Below are 21,251 nucleotides of genomic sequence, written 5' to 3'. Positions count from 1 at the left end.
ACAGTATTCTGTAAGAAGGAAGTCAGCTCCCAGACAAAACTATCTTTACATCGGTCTGTTTTCAGACCAACTTTGCTTTACGGGTGGGAAAGCTGGGTGGACTCAGGATATCTTATTCATAAGTTAGAAGTAACAGACATGAAAGTAGCAAGAATGATTGCTGGTACAAACAGGTGGGAACAATGGCAGGAGGGTACTCGGAATGAGGAGATAAAGGCTAATTTAGGAATGAACTCAATGGATGAAGCTGTACGCATAAACCGGCTTTGGTGGTGGGGTCATGTGAGGCGAATGGAGGAGGATAGGTTACCTAGGATAATAATGGACTCTGCTATGGAGGGTAAGAGAAGTAGAGGTAGACCAAGACGACGATGGTTAGACTCGGTTTCTAACGATTTAAAGATAAGAGGTATAGAACTAAATGAGGCCACAACACTAGTTGCAAATCGAGGATTGTGGCGACATTTAGTAAATTCTCAGAGGCTTGCAGACTGAACGCTGAAAGGCATAACAGTCTATAATGATAATGTATGTATGTATGTATGTATGTATGTATGTATGTATGTATGTATGTATGTATGTATGTATGTATGTATGTATGTATGTATGTATGTATGTATGTATGTATGTATGTATGTATGTATGTATGTATGTATGTATGTATTCAACAGCACATTTTCGCATTTAACTCATTCTCTTTCCTTGTGCTATGCAGAAACATCTTAACAGGTATTTACTGTACATATTTTTAGTTTCTACTGTAGTTTGTTTGTTACAGAAATAAGAATTATTTCAGTCAGAACTTTTCTTCCTTCTCTATTTTAATTTACAAGACCAATATTTAACTAACAAATACCCACAATGATCATGATGATTGTTGTACAGGTTTTCTATTTTCTAGGAGCTGCATGCCCAACTGGTGGACGAACATGGGCGGCAGTTGTCAGCTCTGCAGCAGGAAAGGCTGGCTGATCTACAAAAGCTACGGGAGCAGCAGCAAGCCATGCTCGAGCATGTGCGACAGGCTCAACAAGCTGAAACTTCAGCCATCAAGGATGCCTCGGAACATGTGACGTGAGTCCAATATTTGCACCTTTGCATTACTGATAAGACAAATGCAGAATAACTGGATTATAATGCTCCTTTATTATTCAGTCTCCAGGCTATTTTATTCAGTGTGTTCATCAAGTACGTTCTATGAATAAGGGAAAGTAACAGACGAGTGTCATCAAGTCATACAGAGTGGTTGGATACAACGTGAACCGGGTATATAAATTTTAGAGGGTTGGTTATACTGATAAATCATGTGTAACAAATAATTTGATATCTCGCACCGTTGTCATTTTATCAGCTGCTGAAGTGAGCCAGTCAGATCACTTTGCAGACAAATTCAAATGACCTTTGCCAGGCTGTGTTGCTAAATCTGAACACAGCTTAACACATTCACTGCGTATTTGTAGAGCATGACATACCCACCAACCTGAGCAAGATATCTGCGTGGAACTCTTTAAAAGTTGTAGTATTAGAGTTTTGAACATTGGTAGGACGAGTTATATCAAACTCGTAGACTTATCACACTCACGCGCCTGGAGCGTGACCCACACAGTGGTTGAAATCGAGAGATAATACTAGTCATTGGGCAGATCGCAAATAAATAATAATAATAATCGTATGGCCTCAGCTACCGTGTGCAGACATTTCAATTTGACGCCATCTGGCTGTCTGCTCGTCAGTTTCAATGTTCTGTTTTACTCTAGGCCCACTAGGTGGCAGACAGAGTAAACTGGATCTCTCTTGGACGTCTGTGGCTGAGATTTTAATGAATTTTGTCAGGTAAACACCAAATGTGTCACCAGAGATCTTTTACATGCCGACATCGTACGACATGGAGTGTCGAATGGACCTTTTTCCGCCCTTCAAAAATCCGACTACCTCTGCCGGGTTTGAACCCGCTATCTTGGGATCCGGAGGCCGACACTCTACCGCTGATCCACAGAGGCAGATCACACACCAGGCATATTGGTAGATTTTGTGCATTATTTACTGCAGATAACAAACAAATGCATAAATATGATTACAAACATAAATATATTCATTTTTACACTTCTCTGTTATACAGTTTTACGTCATAATGTCTTTATCATTGCAAAACTGCCAACTACCAAGGTGTTATTTCTTCTGTCGAAGAGCGCCATTTACTTGGTGGACCTTGTGATGTTGAAGAACTGCATTGTTGGCCATCTGAACAAAATATAAATAAAATGATTTAAAGTTAAAAACTTCATGATTGTTCCGTATTGAATAGAGAAATAAGAAGATGTACAATATTATAGGGAAGGATCCACCTTTCAATACTCCGTAGTAAGTTGAACTAAAAAGTAGTTACAACCTGTTTATTGGGACCGGTTTCAACACATTTCAAGTGTCATCGTCAGCCAATTAGCAAAGATCTTAAAACAACTAATATATTGAACACAGGCAAAAAATTAACATTGTATCATATCGTAGCAATTCAGTTAATGTTCAAAACACAATAATCACAGTCAAGAGAGTAAACAGAACATCACTATCTTGCGCCGAAAACAAATATAGCTGAAGTTCATAAGCATATCAAGTAGGCACTTATGTAAAGTCATTGCTAGGCAGGTCTCGTAGGCATTTGTTTCTCCGGCCGAAGAGTAAAAGGCGACGTGAATGAAATCTTAGGAAAACAGTGTAGGATTTAATTTCGTCAAATTCAGAGTGGATATATAGGTTTTAAAATAATTTAAAACGTTAAAAAAGAATAAAGCCAAATAAAAATATATTTAAAAAATAGGAAGAAATAATGAAAGAAATACGAGGTTCAACTCGAAACAACTTGCCGTAGTAATTGATAAAGAAATGATAAATAGAGAAAGGGGGTGGGGAACGTTTCTTAGAGGGTGGTGATGGTGGTGGTGGTGGTGGTGGTGGTGGTGGTGGTGGTGGTGGTGGTGGTGGTGGTGGTGGTGGTGGTTATTGTTATTAGAGGAAATACAATTGGGCAACAATCCTTTATATAACACTAATTCGAGGAAAAAAGAGGAAGAGAACCGACACTTCGAAAAATGAAGATATCGGTTAAAGGAAGACAAGGGCCACGAAGGGCGTGAAAATGAAAGACTCCCTAGCCCTCGCAAACCTAATGGCATCGGGGTCGGAAAAGAACAAGAGTTGACCAAGGGAGGTCGGACAGGATAGATGAAAGTGAGGAGCCTGGCACAAGTAAGTGGAAGCAATGCCAGGACTCAGCTAAGGGCCCCTTGGTCAACTTTTGTTTCTTTCTGACCCCGACGCTATTAGGTTTCCGAGGGCTAGGGAGTCTTTCGTTTTCACGCCCTTCGTGGCCCTTGTCTTCCTTTAACCGATATCTTCATTTTTCGAAGTGTCGGTTCTCTTCCTCTTTTTTCCTCGAATTAGTGTTATATAAAGGATTGTTGCCCAATTGTATTTCCTCTAATAACAATAACCACCACCACCACCACCACCACCACCACCACCACCACCATCACCACCCTCTAAGAAACGTTCCCCACCCCCTTTCTCTATTTATCATTTCTTTATCAATTACTACGGCAAGTTGTTTCGAGTTGAACCTCGTATTTCTTTCATTATTTCTTCCTATTTTTTAAATATATTTTTATTTGGCTTTATTCTTTTTTAACGTTTTAAATTATTTTAAAACCTATATATCCACTCTGAATTTGACGAAATTAAATCCTACACTGTTTTCCTAAGATTTCATTCACGTCGCCTTTTACTCTTCGGCCGGAGAAACAAATGCCTACGAGACCTGCCTAGCAATGACTTTACATAAGTGCCTACTTGATATGCTTATGAACTTCAGCTATATTTGTTTTCGGCGCAAGATAGTGATGTTCTGTTTACTCTCTTGACTGTGATTATTGTGTTTTGAACATTAACTGAATTGCTACGATATGATACAATGTTAATTTTTTGCCTGTGTTCAATATATTAGTCGTTTTAAGATCTTCGCTAATTGGCTGATGATGACACTTGAAATGTGTTGAAACCGGTCCCAATAAACAGGTTGTAACTACTTTTTAGTTCAACTTACTACGGAGTATTGAAAGGTGGATCCTTCCCTATAATATTGTACATCTTCTTAAAGATAATGACTCTGCCAGAAATGATTACTACAAGTTATTTCACGTTACTCATAAATATGATGGAGGAATAAATGACAATTACAAGTTTAGTCCTTTCACTGAACTTGTTACATTAGTGGAATTTATTTCAAAAGCGGAATCACTCGCAATTCTCTTGAAGTAATAATAAACAGAAAACAGTGTCTTACCTCGCATCGAAGTTGTCTTGCTGCTCAAAGATCCAAGAAAGAATGATGACGTATGCTAAAACTGAGGAGAGGAAGCACGCAGGAAGCGGAATACACATGGGTAAATCTGGCTACGGATGAACCTCCTAGTAGATTGGACTTACGCAATGTGCAGGATGACAAGGAGAGTCTTTCTTACCATGCAGGAAACCTTTAATTCATGTTTCCTAGCCCCATCCTCTGACTCGCTAGGCGTGTCTTCCGCACATGCTTATAAAATAGCGTCACGTGCCCAGCGCACAATCTGCACTGAGCGTGTTAAAACCGGCATGAGAACACCAGTCGAAGAATGAAACTTTGCAAGGGGAGAGGTTTGAACACAGACCTCCGAGGTGACAGGATCACGCCGTAGCAAGTACACTACAGTGAAACTGCCTGAAACACACGATGTGCTTGTGTTTGATGCTGATTTCTTGACATCGTTGTCAAGCCGTTCTGAAGTTACGTATAGATTTAGCAAGACCGCCTTGCAAAGCCCATTTGAGAAGCCACCTGTGAAGCGATTGGATTGGTTAACTTCAGCAGCTGATAAAATTACAACGGTATGAGATCGTCAAATTATTTCTTTCAAATTATTTATCAATATCACCAACACATGGTTCACATTGTTTCCGACCACCCTGTATACAGAGAGGAACGTAAAAAGGAACACTAAATAGAACGGACATAAAGGTAGGTGAGTTGGGAAGACGAGACAAGGACAAATATGAAACAAAAAAGACAAGGACTATGTCAACACCTTTATACACTGCTGTCTTCCAAAAGATAGGCTCTCTCTTGATCAGTCCCAGTTCTTTTATCTCCATTTCTTCTCAGACCCTGACAAGCTTGTTTCTGCTTCCCAGAGAAGAACTGAATATTAAAGAAATGAGAAGTGAGATGGTTTCCCATTGCTTTCCTCACTGGGCCAGAGATTGATGTTACATATCAGTCTGCCAACACCCACTTAAATCCGTATGCCATCCCACCCTACAAACATAATGTTCACACCATTCTTCACAGCGACTCGCTGCAGAAGAAACAGCATTACTAGAACTGCTCATGCAGTTGACTGACTGATGGTGACGGTGATTATGGTTTAAAGGAAACAACCAGATAGCAATCCCCTCTTAACTCTAATCAGGGGAAGAAAAAAGATGACATTGAACCTTTCAAGAAACTAATATATTGGCAGCAGAAAGGCAAGGATCACAAAGGACATTTAAATATTAGACTAGCTAGGCCTAGCAAACTTATTGTGATCCGGGTCTGAAGAGAACAACAGTTGGCCAAGTGGGTCAGAGAGCCTGTCACAATTAAACAAAAGCAATACCAGACACAGCTAGGGGCACATGGACGCCGAACTCGCAATGCCAAGCCCGGAAGCCCTAGGGTGGCGTGCACCATCTTAGAGTAAATTACTCCGGAAGTAGCGTCTACTAAAGAAGTCCATACTACAGAAGTAAACTACTACGGTAGTTATTTACTCCGGAAGTAACGTCGGAGAGCTGAAGTACAATTTACTCTTTTAGTTACTACTACAGAAGTAGCGCTCGTTACTCGCGGAGTAGTTTTGTATTCTTTAAAGAAATCAAAATGGATAAGGTTATGTGCGATAGGAAACGGGGGGAAAACGTAAGCGAAAAAGATAAATGCTTGTTAGTAGAGATAATGAGGATGTATGCGAAGGATGTGGAGTGTAAGAAGCATGATGTAAAGATGCTGGATAAAAAGAGAAATGCATGGAAAGCCGTGACAGAAGAATTCAATGCTTCGAGTGACGGTAAACGCACTGAAGAACAAATTAAAATTCTCTGGAAGGACCTAAAAGCGAAGGCTAAGAAGCAGAAAGCCACGGACACTCGGGAAAATTATTAAAACTGGTGGTGGTCCACAAACAACGCACGTTGATGATATATCAAAAATAATTATTGAAATAATGCCACAGGTTTTTGGTGGTATTAATTCAGTTCATGATGATGATGATGATGATGATGATGATGCGATAGCAGGTAATCACATGGAAGACGACAACAATAATAATAATAACAAGCCTATACACGGAGCTGATGACACTTACGCTGATAATATGTATAATGATAAAGAAGTGGGCCCAAGTCTAGACATTCCGGTTGATCATGACGTTGAAATTTCTATCACTGATACCGCTGGAAGTCCGAAAGTTGGTAAGTGTAAAATTAACTCTTATTCGATAAGAAAATATTGTTGAAATTGTTCATAAACCTCTTAAGTGTACGTGCTGACATTCTTATGGCTATGCTGTGGTAAAGACAAATACCGTATTTTGTTGTATTACAGATCTTGGAAGTACTGAGAGAATTAGAAGACGCCCTAGCAGACAGGACAGTGAGATACATAAGCGGCACGAAGAGCTACATAAGATGCGTCTGGACTTCCTTCGCATAGAACACGAAGAGAAGATGTCAATAATGAAGAGAGAGAGAGAAATGCAAGAGGAAGTACACAAAATGAAAATAGACGTGTTAGAAGTATTAAAGAACAAAATATGCTCAATGCCCGCAGAAAACTCAGTCAACTTTGTGACTTGCTTAGATCATGCGAGTGAAGTGTGTGAAGTTGTATCTGAAACGGCGGATTGAAATTTCGAACAATGTGTAAATATTTTCACCCTATATTGTTTACCAGTTTTGTCAGTAATTTCATATAAAGTATGTTTATTTACAGTTTAAATATTATTATATTATTTAGTTCACATTTTATTTAGTTTAATTTAGAGCAAAATGTTCTCATAATACTGTCTTTATTTACAAGGGAACATGGAAAAATGCACTAGGCCTAACTGGTTTTCACATTCATGAAAAGTAATCATTTATAATAGCTCGCTGAATGGCATTTCCTGCTATACTGTATTTTCTTCGTGATTCACAAATTGAATGTTTTCGTTGTTATTGAACAAGTCTCTTTCTTCATACATATCGCCTACATCCAGAGCGAAATTGTGGAGGACTGCCGTAGCTACTATTGCGTTGCCGCATGCTGTAGGCGTGAAGCGCATTTCCTTTTCAAGGATTTGGAATCTTTTTTTCCACACTCCAAAAGTGCGTTCCACAACATTGCGGGTTTTTGCATGAGCAGTGTTGTACCGGTGTTCAGCGGGTGTATTTGGTTGTAGGAGTGGTGTCATGAGGAATTTCGTACAGGCATAACCCTTATCTCCCACTAACATTCCATTATATAAACCATTCTCAAAGTTCGCTGCAACAGCACTATTGTCCCATATTCGTGCATCGTGCGTAGAACCAGGCAATCGGCAAACAATATTCATGATCTTCATACTTGCATCACAAATAACTTGTGTGTTTATAGAAAAATACCCCTTCCGATTTCTGAAAATTTCGCCGTTGTCACCGGGAGGGCACAAAATGGGAACATGCGTACAATCAATTGCACCCAGGATGTGTGGGAAACCTGCCAACGTGAAGAATTTCCTTTTATTTTCAGAACATTCATCGTCATTTGCAGGCATATGTACTGTCCGCACACTTTATCTTGATGCATTTGTGTACGGGGTGCGCAGTAAGGAGGGAGCTGTCCCGGTATCGATAGTGCTGCCTGGTGCTGCCAACTGAATGAAAATGAAATCTGAATTGAATCGAGAATATGATTGATCGATATGAAATTTCTAAACCGTTATCATCTTAAGCCAACAACTATGTCACATACACATTATATAACATTATAAAACATATCTCTCGATGTGAATCTTGTTCCTAGCATGAATTCTATACTTTGACTTTGATGTGTGAACAACAACAGTACCAGTACGTAAAGTTTACGCCAGATGTCGCACAACGATGCTTAAGCGATTCATAGTTTGTGTTTCAAAGGTTGCCAGTATGAATCTCGAAGATCGCCGAGGTCGACCGATTCAGCACTAGGATGTAAATGCACCAAGATAAAGTGTGCGGATAGTATGTACCTCCCTCTTAACCTCACTATTGCTCTAACCACGCGATGAAAGATACGGCCAGCAGTCGTGCGGTGAACGTTTATTAGATCACCGGCAACTAACTGAAATGTTCCAGTACGAAACACTCGCAGGGCACGCAACAACTGTAATTTGGGAGATACAGCTGAATTTCTGTCTGAATTTTGTTGTAAATTATCTACAAGTAGATTTAGAAGGAAGGTAAAGGATTCCTTCCTAAGGCCAAAACGTTCCTTAAACTCTCTCTCCGTGTACATATCATACGGATCTCGCCTTTCACGCACTGTACGCACTATTATATTCCCGTCGTTTTCTTCGTTGAGATCGTCAATATAATCCAAGTAATCCATAACCAAGTTTGAAACGTCTTCCTCTCATATACGATACTTAGTCAACAAGTCTGATCCTAGCTTACTCCACGCACGACGTGAGAGTAAATTCTAACCTATATTCGTGCGTTATTTACTTCTTTAGTAATATACTACAAGATGGTGCTCTTCAACATTTTACTCTTGTAGTAATTTACTCCAGGAGTATCTGAAAGGACTAAAATACTTCGGAAGTAATTTACTCTCGTATGGAAGTCGCCGAATGCTGACTTCAGGAGTACTTTACTACAGAAGTAGAACTTACTCTTGGTTGGTGCACGCCACCCCTAGTGTAGAATTACCAGATTTTTTTTCACTATTTCTAGTATCAGATATAAACACAACTAAATGAAGTAATTTTGTATTGTACTGTATGTTACTTTGCCATTCATTTAAATTTGTTTCATACACATTTTAAAGAATGATGCTACTCGTTCCACTTACATTCTAAAAATTTTCATTTTGCTTACATATTACTTTCTTCTTGTTACCTTTTTCACGACTGAAAGCGCTTACATGCTTTTCTGTTCCTATGTTTTGCACAAAACAGTTGCTTTTTAAAAATTCTCCTCCACACTGGTTTAACGTCACACTAACATATCAAAGTTTTTGGAGACGGAAGGGTGTAAAAGGGCTAGGATTGGGAAGGTAGTGGTCGAGGCCTTAATTTAAGGTACAGCCTGGTGTGAAAATGGGAAACCACAGGAAACCATCTTCAGGGCTGCCGATAGTAGGATTCAAACCTACCATCTCCCAAATGCAAGCTCACAACTGTGCAACCCTAACCATACCATGGCCAACTCGATCGATCAAAAGAGTTTTTTTGCCATTTCCGACACTAAAAGTTGTTTGGCATAAAGAACACATCGGTGGAGGAAAGTAAATTCCTTCAATATTGAATCATTTGCTGAACACCTTTATCTTGTAAATCCACTGTCGGCAGCCCTGAAGATGGTTTTCCGTGTTTTCCCATTTTCACATCAGGCAAAAGCTGAGACTGTTCCTTAATAAAGGCCACGGCCACTCCCTGCCCGTTCCTAGGCCTTTCCTATCCCATCGTCACCATAAGACCTATCTGTGTCGGAGCGACATAATGCAAAGAGTAAAAAAAAAATCTGTAATCTTGTAATTATTTTCAAACTTCATGAACTATTCTAATTACCTTCTAATAACATAAAGCAAATAGTAAAAAAAAAAAAAATTAAATCTTGAATTTTTGAACATTATGAACTGTTCCAATAACCTTCATCATTAGGCAGGTGTATCAAATACAGATATTGTAAGCTGCTGCAAACTAAGTAGAAGTCGCATGCTGCAGAACTGACATTCAGAAACCACATTGCACGTGAATGCAAGGAGTAGATCCATGAGATAAGAATCAGAGAGCTCACTGAAGGGAAACCATAAATACTAATCGTGTATTTTTTTAAAAATTGACGAGTTAAATTGCTATAGACTGCTATTGTTCATGTAAAGGACCGAGCGCAGTGGCTATGGAGCCAAGCTCTGCATTCGGGAGACGGGTGGGTTCGAACCTCACTGTCGGCTGTCCTGAGGATGGTTTTCTTTGGTTTCCTATTTTCACTTCCAGGCAATGCTGGGACAGTTCCTATTCACAGGCCACAGCCGATTTCTTCCACCTCCTTACCCAATTTTGTTTCACCGTCATTCATCTTCAGTGTTTCCTTCAATTGAGTTTGGCGTCGAAAGGTCATCCAGCCGTAAAAACATGCCATATAATTTCATCTCACCTCATCCCCGACCCCTTATCAGGATACCAGTATAAGTGGTCCGTTATTGGACATCATCATCATCATCATCACCCTTATCAGGAAACGGGACTAAGGGGTAGACAAAATTACACTTTTCAGGGGACCCAAGGAACACCGTTTAAATGATGGGAAACAACTTATATATCTAAAACGCTCTGGAAAAGGACGGAAACGTTACACAAATTCATACTATTAATTCATAGAGTATTTTAATCTTAACCTTTTCACTGCTAATATTGTGGGCGACTATCAGAACCCTCCATACTGAATTATTTTTTAAAAATACAGTATAATGCCTAAAATACGTGAAATATATAAAAAGTGTGCAAAATTTATAAGATATTTCATATGAACTGGCAAAATAATTCCAGAACAGCTTTCACTTTTATTTTTTTACACAAAAATTAAGAACAGAGAAAATCAGGGTTGTTCATAGGAGCCAAAAATACTCTTTCCTATGAAAATTTTGTTATTCCTCTTTTCACAAGTGCTAATTCTCACCAAATTGCACAACGCTCTTTCAACAATTATGAATGTGAGACATTTTAGCTATTTTATAAATCAGGGTTACCGTATTTACGAAAGTACTCGCTGGTTATCCCTTGAATAGATCAGGTATGATTAATTATTTCCTAATAAAAAGCAATCAAAGAACATTTCATTATTTAAGAACGTAACAAAAATTTAATTTAAGTCAGGGTTGGCCAAAATAAGAAATGTAGAGAAAGAGAAAACACCAAATACTAAAATATCAACTCACATAATTTACACCAAATTGTTTCATTATTTACAGCAGACACTCCAATGTGCCCATCTTCAAAACTTCACTAATGTGCGGTATATTTCGAAACAGGGGTGAACACAGAGAGCCACGTTACATTTGATGCATATGTACCTGGTTTCTCGCCTCTTCTTTGGAGTAGATTGTACAGGGGACAGAAAATGTCTCTCCTTCAGTCTGAGTGGTTGGTCTCCAGATATAGGACGCCCTCTTTTACTGGTTTGTCTAGAAACATGGTACTTCTGGATGAATTCCCTTATAAGCTGTAGCTGGAAATCTGCTAGAGATATATTCTGTCCAGTTTTGACATTGAAGAAGGCATGAGAATTTAGAACAGTGATGTCCAGCTGGCAGAAAAAGAACTTTTGGTACCATTTCATTGACTTCCGCACACACTCGATAGAACTCATCATCATGTCTGACCGGTCAACAGGACCCATGTACAGTAGAAGTCCGTTATAGCGAGAATTCATAACAGCGAACAATTTACTCGCTATAACGGATTGTCGTTTATCCGATTTTTGTATAAAAGTCGGAAAACCCCCATGCACATTAAAATCGGTATGAAACGGTAATCAGTTTGTTCAAAAATTGCGTTTCCACAGATGATATCCACACTGTGACTTACTTGTTTGTTATTTTTCGAAATCCGATACGACGTGAAAGTGTATGTTTAATTTCATTCTGAAAAAAATATACTACCGTATTTTTCTGAATCCAAGATGAACCCCACTTTTCCCTTCATAATTTAAATCAAGCTCAAAAAGTACTTGGTTGTACAGTAGGCCTACGCATTTTTAGACGCCGAGCATTGACTTTCATCATGCCGTACTTCTTTTTTTTTTTTACGGCTGCACAGTTATTCTTTATTTCTGCGGGTTTAAGGACCATTAACTTACAATTGGCATCATAATACCAAAGAGAACCCGTTGAAAATTTGCCGGCAATACCTATTCCATGCAGCTCTATAATACAGCGATCCATCAGGAAATTATTCTTGCTGTCTATAAAACCAAATACAGTAGAGACCATACGCGACACTTACGGATTTAGCCTTGCTAAAATGGGAGACAATTCGACGGTTGGAGACGTTGGGCGAAGGACTGCCTACCGTTTGAAACTGAGATCCTTCCATACCGTTCGAAACACGTGCAGCAAATCATCGGCGTTCAAGATTGGAGATGATGTACTTCTGCAGGAGGACCACGTGCAATGCCACATGTGGACGTTAGCAAGAGTAGAAGAACTTCGACCTGGCAGAGATGGCGTAACGTGGACTGTGCTCCTGAAGACCCCCTATGGCACACAGATCACGAGACCTATCCAGCTGGTCATCCCACTGGAGATCGGGATTGACCAGGGTGGAGAGGGTGTGGAGCAACATCTTCTGGAACTTATAACTGATTCAGGATAGTTTGTCGGTATTTTGATGTTGGCACCCCTGTGTAAATAAATAGTGATAAAGCGGGAGATAGTGTGTACGATGGATTGAAATGTGTGTTCTTGTCTTTCTCTCCGTATTACTTCTATGCTCAACATCTGTAGAGGGTTGAATGTCGGGTGTTTCTTTTACCCGCTTGAACAACAACAAAACACATAGGCAAACGATTTTGGTAGGTAATTTGGGGAATTGTGTGCAGTTCTGCCTGCGATTCCAGTTTGATCTCTTCAATTGACTGAAATTGTCATCCTTTAAATTAATTAACTTTATTAGCTTTGCGTCCCACTAACTACTTTTACGGTTTTTGGAGACAGCAAGGTGCCGGAATTTAGTCCCACAGGAGTTCGTTTACGTGCCAGTAATTCTACCGACATGAGGCTGACATATTTGAGCCCCTTCAAATACCACCGGACTGAGTCAGGGTTGAACCTGTCAAGTTGGGATCCGAAGGCTAGCGCCTCAACCATCTGAGCCACTCAGCCCAGCTGTCATCCTTTCAGGGTGAATTCTGTTTGAGAAGTAGCAAAAAGTCTGCCACAGTTTGGTTAGATAACTGGGGACTCCAAGGGTTGTTTCTCCACAAGTCTAGTCTTTCTGCCCTGACATTGTCTCCCAAACATCACAAGACTTCTAGGTAAAACCAGTGGTTCACCGTTTGATTCTCAGATAGGAATTTGTGGTGCACAACACCATTGATTTCAGAAAAGCAGACTGTCAACAACACTTTTATGTTCATCCTGACCTATCATGCTTTCTGAATTCTTTCTGCTCGACTGATTATTGCATTTTCTTTTTGATGTCAATATCCATAACCCACATTTCCATCACCGATTATGATTGTTTTTATGAAGTTCTAATCTTCATTTGTGTAATCCAAAAATTCCTGACAGAGTGGTGGTGATGATTATTGTTTTAGGAGGAAGTACAACTAGGCAACCATCCTCTATATAACACTAAACGGAAAGAAAAAAATGGAAGGTATCGCACAAAGAAGGACAAGGGCTACAAATGGCGTGAAAGTGCAAGACTCCCTAGGCCTCGAGTGTTCTAATTAGTTGGCTCTGCCTCCTGTCCCACCTTGCGACTGCTCCAGAGCCATCCCCCCCTCGCCTTTTATAGCCACTTGGCTCGGCGCGTGTAGGAGGAGACAGCACTGGCGCAGCCGCGCTGGGGCAAGAGGCTATAGAGTTGTGAGATCCCTGAAGGGTGATCCCACCGTGCTGCCTTTATTCTGAAAAGTTTACAATAGATGGGCAGCAAATATTATACATAAAGAGCACCCAAAGGGTGAAAGCGACAATAAATAAAAAGATAAAAGATCCAATTAAGCAGACTTCATTTAAGGCACTCTGCGTTGTCCCGCATCAACAATAAAATAGGACTCAATACACCCCTACTCTCACAAATGTGCCTAGTTGATCGCGCGTTCAAGGTCCCATTGTCGAAAGCAGACTTGAATAAAGAACTCAACATCATACGTGTGATAGCTAGGTTCAACGGTTATAGTAAGAATTTTCTTGAGCGCATTATTCATAAATTCAGGTACCACTCAAACTCTAATAAAAGACAAACCCAAATATAAATTGTTTTCAACTTTTACCTTTAACCGCAACTTTTACAGTGTTACCAACATTTTCAAGAAGCATAACGTTAACATTGCCTTCCGCACTAACAACAGCAACATGCACGTTTTGCACAATTCCAATTTAATTAATAAATCCAACCCTTTCACGAAGTCAGGTATTTACAGGTTTAAGTGTAATGACTGCCGCAGTTCTTATATCGGACAAACCGGTAGGAACTTTAAGATTAGATATGCAGAACACCTTAATGCTGTCAAATACAACAGGTTTTCTGCAGCAGGTCAGCACATTCATGATTACAAACACAAGTTTAATGGAATAGATCACAACTTAACAATTTTAGATACGTTGAGCAAAGGCCCTTTGCTAGATACTATGGAGATCTGCTATATACATTTGGACCAATATTTCAATCCGAATCTGAATCTCAATGACATTTCTGAAAAGCCTAGAATTTTATTTGATGTCCTCATATCAGTATTCAACAGTGTCAAGCTCCCTGAAAACATTTGGTTCTATCAGATTTTACGTAACAAATTATCACGCTATCCTTCCCTACCACGTCCGCCTGACTCCGCCCCTTGCATTGCCCCTTCTCCCCTCCCTTAACACTGTGCCATGCTCCCTGTTAGCTTCTACCTTCAGTTCCTCTCCGCTTTCCGTACAAACAGGCCGATCAAGGTGAGTCCTGTACTTTAAAACTCTTTTAACATAATGCCCTCTTTTCCATCAACTTATTTTAATTCAAAATTTCTTACACTTTAGGTCCCGCATTGGATCGAGAACTTTCTGGTCTTACAACACATACTTATGTCAACACTGTAAACAAGATCCACTTGTTTAACCACCTCAAGACTCAATGTTTATCTCATGAAAACTGAGATATAGGCCATTACCAAGTTACAGAAAATTTTTCCATAGAGGAACAACGATTACGACAATTTTTCTACAGAGGAACGATGATTTACGTCAACTTTCAGACTTCAAAAAATGTCTATTTATGCCATGCTCAAAAACTTTTAGACATCATATAATGGCAAAGGCTTTTAAACTAGTGATAACATTTTCATTCCTATTTTATTATCTGACCGTCAAGTTTTAACTTGTACATTTCGTAAAAATGATTCTTGAGCATCATGTTGTATATTTCTCCCATTTTATATTATCTCATTATTAATGGTTTATATTCTGTATTGTAAGATATATATCTTTGTTCAGTTAACCTGTTATGGCTGAGGATGATGTCCAAAGACATCGAAACCGGTCCCTAATAAAAATGTTGTGATTTTGTATTAACAACATAATTTGTATTGATATAAGGTGGATCATTTATACTCTCTTTGTTATGTGCTCTAATACCGTCAGGGTATGAAAAGAGCAAGAGTTGGCCAAGAGAGGTCGGATAGATGAAAGTGAGGAGTCTGACACAAGTAAGTGGGAGCAATGCCAAGACTCAGCTGAGGATTCCGTGGTCGCCAACCCATGCTGCCCCCAAATTAAGAGCCCCTGGGGCTCCTTTTAGTTGCCTCTTATGACCGGCAATGGGATACTGTGCGTGTTATTCTACTGCCCCCACCCACAAGGGGAGTTTCTGACTGATGGATGCTCAAAGATCTGTCTGGTCCTCAGTCAAGAGCTGTGGAAGATTTCTGATTTTTCCTCCAGAATTTCGTGATATGATCCTGTCAACATGTTACATTCTTCTGCTCAAAATGCATGACTTCAAAAACTTGTGCTGTATAAATATCATCACATGACTTTTAGGGTCATCCTGAACGTGGATCATAGTCTGTTAACTGCTAACTGTTTACAACAGAAGCGAATGTTGATACGCTGCTCTTAATATTCAGATATCTCAACTATCGCACCACATGCTCAACACATTTGCAAACTAACAACTCCTGAATAATGCAATTACTAATTGTTTCAGGAATGCCTGGCAAATGGCTACTTACTGAGCAAGTATACTGTTATACAGTGCCACTTACCAGAAACTGCTAATTGCATGGTATTTTCAAAATTTTATATATATATATATATTTTTTTTTTTTAACAGACTTCATATATTATCCATTTAATAGATGTTGTTGTTTAGTAAACAGTTGGACTTGAGATAGCAGATGCAGAAAAGAAAAATAAATTTAATACCCTTCTTAAGACTCACAAATTTTCAGCAGAAATGACACACAGAAGGGCTATAGTGATTTCAGACTAATTAAGAAAATTACGATTGGAACAAATGAAAAAGTACTGGGCAGATCACAAGAGCTAAACAGTAAAACCTTCAAGGAGGAAGTGAACTTGGAACGACTCAAGTAGTCCCAACGTGGCCAATAAAATTAATAATAATAATAATGATAAAAGTTGCTAGTGTTCTGTCCTCACTGAATATCAGTGTAAGGACATAAGTGAGTGTGTGTGTGTTTGTGTGTTTTTTTTATATTTTTAAGTGAAGTTCTAACATTGGAATTATTTGACTGGCAAATATTTGTGTGATGTCCACAGCTCTCTACAGTCTACAGTAGAAATATTGAGCCGGAGTGCTGGTGGACTTGGAGCATTGCAGGGCAAGCTGGAAGAGCAGCAGCGACTACAGAGCAGTGCTCGTGAGGCAGCTATCAAGGCCAAGGAGGAAGATTTACGTGGTAAATACTCTATTGATTTAGCTGTGGACTTAGCTACCACTGTCGTGTAAGAATCTTATTGGGTTGAAAAATGGGTGATACAGTGAAACCTCATTAGTGCGTTCCTCATTAAGATGTTTTCTTCTTCGGCAGCCCTGAAAATGGTTTTCCGTGGTTTTCCTATTTCACACCAGGCAAATGCTGGGGCTGTACCTTAATTAAGGCCACGGCCGCTTCCTTCCCACTCCTAGTCCTTTCCTGTCCCATCGTCGCCATAAGACCTATCTGTGTCGGTGCGACGTAAAGCAACTAGCAAAAAAAAAAGAAAAAAAAAAGATGTTTTCTCACTTAGCACATCGTAAATCTGAAGTCCTGATTCCCATGGTATTAAATGTACCGTATTTACTTGCGTAAAACCCCTTTACTTATAATCTATCAGTTTCATATCCGTATTGATACTTGTATTCACAATTACAAAGAATGGGTACCATCCACCTAAGAATAAAGTATTGATTGGGTGGACGGTACCCATTCTTTGTAATTGTGAAACCTCCTTTGTGTATAACATCCTCCCCCATTTTCTTGGACAGGAAAGAGAAAAATAATTTTTGCCTCGCATATTGGACCCGAAATACTGATAACTAACAGTGCGTGTTCTTTTAACTAGGCATTGTATAATGGGAAATGATCAGGTTATTGCTATTTCGATACGGTATTCCACGGACATTCTTGCATTAAATATCGAGAGTGTACGGTACGAATTGCTGTTACCGTAGGTTACTTTGTGCGTGACAGTACAAGAAACTGCATTCTTTCATAACCGGGAGAAAGGTTGTGGCTAGCTGCTGTTACCAAAATAACTGAAACCCTTGCCCCAAGGGCGCTTCCCAAGCCAGCCAGTTACCTTGAGCCATCCCCATCGCTCCTATCTTTGTCAATACACTTTATCCGGCTGTGGTTGTTCAAGTCAAACTACAGTAACCTGCTGGTAGTCAGGGAAAGTTACGATATCTTTGGAATTAGTTGTGTGTTACTATGAATGGTAGCGGTAATACCAGTAAGCGTAAAAGTTATTTTGCTTCTTTTAAACTAAATGTTCTTATGTTTGCCGATAAGCATGGTGTATGGGATGTCGCCCGTGAATTCGCTGTTCAACCAAACATGATCAGATATTGGCAAAAACAACAAGAAAAACGAATGGTCACAAAAAGGAATGTTAGATCTTTTTGCAGACTGCAAACGTGTAAATATTCTGAATTTGATAAGAAGGTGTTTGTGTGGGTAGAGGAAACCAGTAAGAGCGGTAACAGCGCATCCCATGAAATTCTACAAATTAAGGCACGTGATATCTGAAAGAGTTATGGAATCAGTGGAAGCGAGTAACAACAGTAATTTTAAAAGAAGAACATCCCTAACGGTATTCCCCATTTATTTCAGACGCAGTGAACATAAAATTAGGCCTACCCTACCACGTGCAAATACTTGCCACTATTGTATTAGATTTATATCAGGCTAATATTGTATAATGGTTCATAATTGTATTTTTTGAAACCTGAATAATACATTTTGTGTTTTGAAATATATTTTCGAGGATGTTTGTATGTATAATTGTTTAATGGATATTTTGATACGCTCTTAATTTTTGAGACATGCGCATATAGGACCATCCTGGATTTTTCAGTTTTAAAAATAGGATAAAAACCGGGTCTTATATACAAGTAAATACGGTATATAAAAATACCTCGCTTATCATGCATCAAATGTTTGCTATTACTGCTTAGTATTCTGTGCTTATCAGATGTTAGTTCTGTAGTTTGTACTTCCTTCACTATCTCACTGCATTGAGTTAATTCTGAACATCTATATACAGTGAAACTCGGTTAAGAAGTTCCCGCATAAGAAGTTTTCCCGCCTAAGAAGTGTGATATTCTTGGCCCCTTGATCAGTTGCATTAAGATATATGTATATTTTTCCCGTTTAAAGTGTTATGTTGTAAATATATTTCCCGCTTAAACAGTTCAGATTTTAGAGCCCCTTGAGAAAGAAAACGTCTGCTCAAAGCAGCCCATGGTTAGAACCCTCCAGTCTCCGCGCAAGTTGCACCCTGTGTTAGACCGCTCGCGCGCTCGCGGTGTGTCTGGTGTCACGGAACATGTGCGGGCCTGCCACGGCCATATGACGTCACGCTATGACAACACGGACAGCAGATGCTCACTCTCGACTTGTGGAATCGAATCGAACCCATCAGTCAAAATTTCCACTCCACCGTTCCATCTAGCGGAATAAAATCGAACGGGATTCTACGTAAGAAACAAAGTATGCAATGGATGATTTGATAAAACTTTAATGCAGTAATTTGCGGGCCGCGACAGGGTGCAGTCATTAATCGAGGTGGCCTAAACATTAAAAACCGTAAAGTGCATTTGTCCACAACATTACTGTTAACCTACCACAAAACTGAATATTCTAACCTCTGATTTTTCATTCCCTTGCTTATTTCCTTCCAGGCATTCAGTCTTACGTTGTTGCAATAATACTTATGGGCCTTGCCGTAGAGGAAATTACGTTTTTGAACTAAACTGATAAGATTTTCCGTGTCTATTATTAGTGAGGTGAATAAAAACAACTTCGCGACTCTATGCAGGAAACAGCCGATTTGCCAGCAGCCAGCTGATACACAAGCCGCCAAACAGCCGGCCGAAAGATCCCGATCGTTTACGAAGTTGAACGAATGTTGATAGCCAACTGGGTGTTGAGGGAGGCACACATAGGCATTTGCAATACCACGTGTTGGCATAAAATTGAAAGTTATTTTTAATTTTACCTTTATACGAGCTAAACATTGTATTATCGTGTCACTCGTAATTATTACATCGCATTATTAGAACGTAGCACAAGGATGAGGAGACATGAAACAAAATTCTCGCGGGGAAAGAAACTGTTTACGTTTAGATGTGCTAGTGTTGCTACTGCGCCTTTATCTCTCCCACGTAATACCCCAGATACATTTCCATGCACTAATTTCTGCAACTTCGAACCTGTGTTTCTTTTCTTCATTACCTATAGCATGAAGAGGATTGAAGCGGGAAAATAAACTCAATACTGGCTTGGCCATGCGGTACTTGTGAAACAGCCAGAAACTACGCCCGTTGCCGTGACAACCAGTAGGAATGCTAGGGCGATTTAGGCCTAGGTTCTAAGAATCTCTAAGAGTAAGTTGCTAGATTTCCCATTTGCTGCCGTTATCCTTGAAGCAGGTGTCAGGGGTGTGAGGAAGATAGAAAGCACATGCTAACAAACTGTAGTACACGTCTTGTCTTTGCTTCTCTTGTAAGCCTAAGCTACGGATTGCCAAGCATAGTGTAGCGTCGTAATTAGTATGAATAGGAGTCGGTGAAGTTAGTTGTACTTGTAATATCAACGTAGAAGCTTTTTTTAAGTGAAAATGAGCGCAACTCAGAGAAAAGAGATCAAGCGAATGGCACTAACAATAAAAGACAAAGTGGAGATTATAAGGAAAGTGGCGTCATCTACACTTTCTCCTGTTGCCTTGGCAAAGGAGCTGGGGATGCCGCCGTCTACTTTGAACGGTATTATAGCGAAGAAAGAAGAGATCTCTGCTTCTGCAGGGAATACTTCAGCAAATTGTAAGGAAGTTAAATCTGAAAAGTACGATGAAATAGAACAAGTTCTACTAATATGGTTTAAACAGCAGTGAAGTTTAAGCATACCTTTCAGTGTGACTATTGTGCAGGAGAAAGCCTCATGCAAATTAAGGGTACCTTTTACCGCGTCGAGCATCGTTTACAAAGCCGGCCCCGTGGTGTAGGGGTAGCGTGCCTGCCTCTTACACGGAGGCCCCGGGTTCGATTCCCGGCCAGGTCTGGGATTTTTACCTGGACCTGGGGCTGGTTCGAGGTCCACTCAGCCTACGTGATTAGAATTGAGAAGCTATCTGACGGTGAGATAGCGGCCCCGGTCTAGAAAGCCAAGAATAACGGCCGGGAGGATTCGTCGTGCTGACCACACGACACCTCGTAATCTGCAGGCCTTCGGGCTGAGCAGCGGTCGCTTGGTAGGCCAAGGCCCTTCAAGGGCTGTAGTGCCATGGGGTTTTTGGTTTTCGTTTACAAAACAATTTGTTGCGAAACAGAGAGTGTAAGTTCGGAGGAAAGGGAAGTGTGGAAGGACATGGTTCTGCCTGCTAAAATAATCAAACCTTGCAACGTTTTTATATAACTTAATATGTTCCCTTCTTTTATCAAATATATTTATAATATGGTATGTTCAATTATTTTACTTTATCTCTAAAAATATTGTCATGATAATTGAATTTTTATATTGTGGCTTTCTGT

General features: G+C 39.7%; 1 protein-coding gene across 2 annotated transcripts in view; it reads left to right on the top strand.

The window, feature by feature from the left end:
- Positions 1-21,251, top strand: part of LOC136872104 (fas-binding factor 1) — a 147,251-nt gene that overhangs the window by 76,236 nt on the left and 49,764 nt on the right. For both annotated transcript variants that reach the window (XM_067145961.2, XM_067145955.2), the window contains exons 10-11: positions 902-1,074; positions 16,778-16,917. In XM_067145961.2, the coding sequence (XP_067002062.2) occupies positions 902-1,074; positions 16,778-16,917 (313 nt within the window). The remainder of the gene's footprint in view (positions 1-901; positions 1,075-16,777; positions 16,918-21,251) is intronic.

This window comes from Anabrus simplex, chromosome 1 (genome assembly GCF_040414725.1).
Source record: "Anabrus simplex isolate iqAnaSimp1 chromosome 1, ASM4041472v1, whole genome shotgun sequence".
Taxonomy (NCBI): Eukaryota; Metazoa; Arthropoda; class Insecta; order Orthoptera; family Tettigoniidae; genus Anabrus; species Anabrus simplex.
Note: the sequence above shows the minus strand (reverse complement) of the source record. Positions and strands in the feature narration are given on the sequence as shown.